The sequence below is a fragment of the Bombina bombina genome, chromosome 4 (assembly GCF_027579735.1).
Source record: "Bombina bombina isolate aBomBom1 chromosome 4, aBomBom1.pri, whole genome shotgun sequence".
NCBI classification, from domain to species: Eukaryota; Metazoa; Chordata; class Amphibia; order Anura; family Bombinatoridae; genus Bombina; species Bombina bombina.
This window is the reverse complement of record NC_069502.1, coordinates 866982590-866988589: the sequence shown is the minus strand read 5'-3', so window position 1 is coordinate 866988589 and position 6000 is coordinate 866982590. Positions and strand designations below refer to the sequence as shown.

General features: G+C 37.3%; 1 protein-coding gene across 1 annotated transcript in view; it reads left to right on the top strand.

Annotated features, from left to right (window-relative positions):
- Positions 1–249: 249 nt before the first annotated feature.
- LOC128655666 (gastrula zinc finger protein XlCGF26.1-like) overlaps positions 250–6000 on the top strand; it is a 49823-nt gene continuing 44072 nt past the window's right edge. Inside the window, exons 1-3 of the mRNA XM_053709250.1 lie at positions 250–316; positions 562–699; positions 3457–3540. Of these exons, the coding sequence (XP_053565225.1) occupies positions 579–699; positions 3457–3540 (205 nt within the window). The 5' untranslated portion in view covers positions 250–316; positions 562–578. The remainder of the gene's footprint in view (positions 317–561; positions 700–3456; positions 3541–6000) is intronic.

Below are 6000 nucleotides of genomic sequence, written 5' to 3'. Positions count from 1 at the left end.
AAAGCTTTAAGTAAAACAAGTCAGTTTTATATCATAGAACTTTATCATTATCATTAAAATATAAATTACTACACAGAGAAGAGGGAAATGGGGCTAAATAGCTAATCAAATTTGAAGCCACAAATTCTTTAGTTTTCCTGAATAATGGAGATTCCAATGAGGTTTGCGTGATGTAGACACAAATCTGTATATTAATATGTAATATATACATCCTCCTCTTTAGTTATAGATCAGTGTTACTGTGACAAGGTGAGTACCTGTTACTTGGGTGACTGAGAAGAACCAGACCTCGGAGATCTACATGCTGACTGGGAAGGTGAGGACTATTAGTCATATTGTCACTTATCTGCTGCTGTGCATGACATCTGGTGCTGAGCTTTAAACAAACCACAGCACAACCCCAGGGGGAGTGAGCACACCGGCCATATGGTCTGTTCAGGGTCACTGGTTGAGCTCTGGGTTTGTACATGGTCATTGTCACAGTCAGTTTGCTCTGTGTGGTTTACACTTTACAAGTTAAATCCTGTTTTTATGGTTTGATTTTTTTTTTTTTTTAATTAGGAACAAATAAGGAACAAATGGAGTTTGATGAAGTTGCAGTTTATTTCTCGGAGGAGGAGTGGGGCTGTTTAACTGAAGAACAAAAAGATCTTTATAAGGATGTGATGATGGAGAATTACCAGACCCTCAGGTCTCTAGGTAATAATTTATATAACTCTACAGGGAATGGGACAAAGAGAAAAACACATATAAGTGACACATAATCTGGTCTTGTGTTAAACAGGTATAAAATCTGGGTGTTGGTTATTACAGTCATTTGTCACTTAAAGTGAATGTAAATTTTCAGCAATGATTGCCCGGTTTTTAAAAAATACTTTTAAAAACAGGGGCACTTTCATTGATGAAAATTTTCATTGCACCGGATTTGTAGAAATACTTACCTTTTACTTATCCAAAACCGGATCGCCGATTCCCCCCTCCTTCTTCTTCCTGCTGTACAAACACAGCAATGACGAAACCGGCGTCCTCCAATCACAGCTGGGCATCACAAGATGGACGCTCTGGGGGGGAAGCCATCATTAGAGGAAGACGGTTTTGTCATTTCTGAGGTCAGTACAGAGGAACTGAGGCTGGGATCGGCGATCCAGTTTTGGAGAAGTAAAAGGTAAGTATTTCTACAAATCCGGTGCAATGTAACCTTTCATCAATGAAAGTGCCCCTGTTTTTAAAAGTATTTTTAAAAACCGGGCACTCATTGTTGAAAATTTACATTCACTTTAAAGGGACAGTCTACTTGAAATATTTTTATTGTTTAAAAATATTGATAATCCCTTTTATTGCCCAATCCTCAGTTTTGCCTATCCAACACTGTTATATTAATACACATTTTACCTCTGTAATTACCTTGTATCTAAACCACTGCAGACTGCTACCTTAGTGCTGGTTCCTGCATAACTCCATGGGAGTGAGCACAATGTTATCTATTTGACCCACATGAACTAGCACTATCTGGCTGTGAAAAACTGGAAGAATGCACTGAGAGAAGCGGCGGCCTTCAAGGGTTTAGAAATTAGCATATGAGCCTACCTAGGTTTAGCCTTCAACAAAGAATACAAGTTAACAAAGCAAATTTGAAGATAAAAATAAATTGAAAAGTTGTTTAAGATGTCATACCCTATCTAAATCATGAAAGTTTAATTTTAATTTTACTGTCCCTTTTATAAAATAATTTGTGAGATATACAACCCTGTGTACCCTTCCCTTGCACTGCTCCCTACTTGGTCATTTAGCTGAGGTCCTACCATTAGTTATACATCACACACTGTGCTACTGGCCCATAGGGAATAACACACAGGGAGTGTCCAGAGTCATAGGCTCCTCATCATAGTTCTAAGCAGCGGCTATAGTGGGGCTCAGTATCTAGCTAATGTCACCACTCAGAGGGACAGATGACCCTTATTTCCAACGCAGGGTCTCATGTCACTGTAAGCTGTAAGTGATAGCCATAGAAACCAGCACCCCCTGCAGCACTGTACAACAGAGGATATATTATATGGGGGCAGATGCTGACAGAGACCTTTATAATCTGCATATATGTGTAATATTTACCTTTTGTCAATGTTCAGTGATAAGACTCATATCCCTTTCAGTGTCAAGTGTTAAAAATGGCAAAGGAGCCCCTATCCCCTGATAACACGCATAAATAGAGCACAATGCTAACTATGTGTGTGTATGTGTGTGTATATATATATATATATATATATATCTGTGTCAGAATATGGATTTTATGGATTTTAAATGCAAACCTCTTACACTAATATAGGGGTTATAGAAATATGATAATGAGAAAATCTAACTGGGTTATATAAAATATATTAATTCTTATACTTGGTTTAAAGGGACAGTATAACTGCATATAATCAACATTACTATAATGAAGAAAAATGCACAGATAGTGATCTAAAAATCCAGTTTAAAACCTTTTAAAAACTTACTTAGAAGCTCCCAGTTTAGCACTGTTGAAGAGGTTAGGCTGGGACACCCACTGAAAGGGGGAGAGAAAACAGGAAGAGCAGACCCTCTCCTGCATATGAGAAGACCCATTAAACAAACAGGAGCAAGGAGGAGTCTGTAGACATCAGTATATATCTGATACTTTGGGGCATGGTTAGGTGTCGGAAAATCAGAACAATGTTATTAAAAAATAAGCAAAACTATACCAGATGGGCTATAAAAAAAATGGATCATCTACAAAACATTTATGCAAAAAAAAAATCTAGTGTACAATATCCCTTTAAAGACACATAAAATACACTGCAGTGCAGTCAAGATTTCATTGGATTTTTTTTTATAATATACTTTATAATTACAAATGTGTTTTTTGTTGTTTTTTTTTGCTAGAAAATATAATTTTTTACTCAAAAGTTTTTTGCGATTTAAAGGGACACTAAACCCAAATTTTTTTCTTTCATAATTCAGATAGAGCATGCAATTTTAAGCAACTTTCTAATTTTCTCCTATTATCATTTTTTCTTTGTTCTCTTGCTATCTTTATTTTAAAAAAAAGCAGGAATGTAAAGCTTAGGAGCCAGCCCATTTTAGGTTCAGCACCATGGATAGCGCTTTCTTATTGGTGACTACATTCAGCCAACCAATAAGCAAGTGTTACCCAGGTTCTTAACCAAAAATAGGCCGTCTCCTAAGCATTACATTCCTGCTTTTCAAATAAAGATTGCCAGAGAACAAATAAAAACTTGATAATAGGAGTAAATTAGAAAGTTTCTTAAAATTGCATGCTCTATCTGAATCATAATATAAAAAAAATTGGGTTTAGTATCCCTTTAAGTTAGTTTTCAGCAGCAGGACCTATGAATCTTCTTTTTACTAATAAATTATTTATTTTGGCACCTTATAGTGGTTTCTTTCTCACATAACCTGTGATTTATGTCCATACAGGATATGTTCATGCGAAACCTGTACTGGTTACAAAGATTGAGCATAGAGAGGAGCCGTATGTGAGCAGTATTCCAATTACCAAAGGTGAGTAATAAATTCCTATGTGACAGTTTAGCATAAAGTAACTTTTCTTGTTTAGTAAATTGATCTATTGTGGACTCTATGGGGTCGATTTATGAAGCAGTGGATGCTACTTCCGACCCACTCTGCTTCAGTTCTGCCTGAAGCTGAAGTTAAGAAGCAGCGTTCCTAAGACTGCTGCTCCTTATCTCGTCCGCCACCTCTGCTGGTGCAATGATGATTTATCGATGTGCGGCGGACATGATACGCTACATTGTATCATGTCCATCCGCACAATAATAAATTGACCCCCATATCTTAGCTCACCCTAATAGCACTTACCAAGAAAGAGTTGCTCCCTTTTAAGGAGGTTGGACAGAAACACAGTCTATTGGGAAGATACATGTATGGCGTTAATTGTATGTCTTACTCATAACAACCCTTAGAAAGCCAAGTGTCTTGCCCACTAAAAAAGCTGGTCCCATATGCCCTTTATGCACTAGACAGGGCTGAAGAGACAGGAGTTTTTGAAGTTCCACTAATAACTCTTTGGGATTATTGATCACCATGTTCAACCTGCTTCTGTGGAGCCTGATGCAGATGTTCTATCTGAATGTAAGACGCTTAGTTATTTCCCTTATTAAAGGGGTGGTTCGAGGTCTGTTGTCTCAATTGACCATTTGTAGCCTGACTCACCTGGCTGCCTGCCGGCGCAGTTTGGAGACAAGGATCAGCTTGCTTGATATGAATAAAAGCTGTGGATCAGTCTGAGTGATATGATCAGTGAGCTTTGTTGGTTCGGCGTTAGTACTCTGCCTGTGTACGTAGCTCTGTGCGGGCAACTGTCACTGATTACTTAAATGTAAGTTTGCATATTTCTATGCCGTATTTTATACAATAAATTTGTTGAATCGGAGCTTCACTTTCTTCTCATTTCTATTTTGTCAGAACCGTGTTGTTATACCAGAGGGAAGGAGAGCTGGTTAAGGAGAGCTGCAGTGGAATTCAATTTCTGCACTTCACTCTTTTATGGACTCTTTTTGGCGTGTATGGTAGCGTTATTATTTTATAATTGCTTTTGTATGCACATTTACTAATTGTGGAGACAGTGTTGCATTTTGTTTCTACTTTTTAAAAATACTGTCATTGTGGTTACCTCCCTTACTACCTGATGAGGAGAAGTTTGATCCTCAAGATAGACCTTTGTAAGGAACTTCTTTCCTTTGCTCTTTGTTTCTTTATATTAATAATGCTATGTTCTACATTGGCACCAGGGTTACTCACCCTTCTTTGTTTCACTTGGAGTGCAGGTCTGTTTCTGGGTTCTCTTGCAGTGTTTCTGACACTATGCATTCCTCTCACAAACCCTCTTATGGGCAAACTTGTGAACACCATCACTCTACTGGCAACTTCCTTTCTCTCAGTGATGATGTAACACCAGTTTATTATATAACCACACTCAGTCCACTCTGTCTCCACCCTTGAGTGAGTCCAGACCCACCAAGTGCACACCTATATTTTGTTTTCGTTCTCTGTGTATGACCTTGGCTTTTGCTGACTGATTTCCTGATTCTTGACTCCGGCTATTGTTCCCGTTCCTGCTCCCTGTGCTCATTGACTGACTACCTGCTCTGGCGTCTGACCTCTGACTTGATACTGACTTCTACAAAAAATGAAGAGATGGAACCACTGTGATTTTCTTTTTTCTTTTTTTTTTTTTTAAGAAGTCTAAAAATTCCAATGCTTTATTCAAATAATATAAAAACGAACAGGAAAACATCCCATAGTTGAAACAGGAGCGTTACTCCAGTGCTGTTTCGGCCCGTAGTTATAGCATGAGGAGTAGTTGTGGGAGTAAATTTTAAAACCCCTATAGTTATGTCTGATAGGTCAAACGATAAAATAAATAACGCTCTCAATTTCAATTGGCAAATTAACAATTTCACTGCCTGCTAGAAGACAAAAATGCGTCAAACCTAAGACAACAACAATATGCATTTGAATATTAAAGGGACACTAAACCCAAATTTTGTTCTTTCATGATTCAGATAGAGCATGCAATTTTAAGCAACTTTCTAATTTACTCCTATTATGAATTTTTCTTCGTTCTCTTGCTATCTTTATTTAAAAAGCAGGAATGTGATGCATAGGAGACAGCCCATTTTTAGTTGAGAACCTGGGTTATGCTTGCTTATTGGTGAGTAAATGTAATCCTCCAATAAGCAAGCGCTATCCATAGTGCTGAACCTAAAATGGGCTGGCTGCTAAGATTTACATTCCTGCTTTTAAAATAAAGATAGCAAGAGAACGAAGAAAAATTGATAATAGGAGTAAATTAGAAAGTTTCTTAAAATGTCATACTCTATCTGAATCATGAAAGAAAAAATTTGGGTTCAGTCTCCCTTAAAATATACATTCACATTTGTCACTTTTGGTAACATAATAAGCAATATAAATACAAATGCGGAATATAAATACAATAAC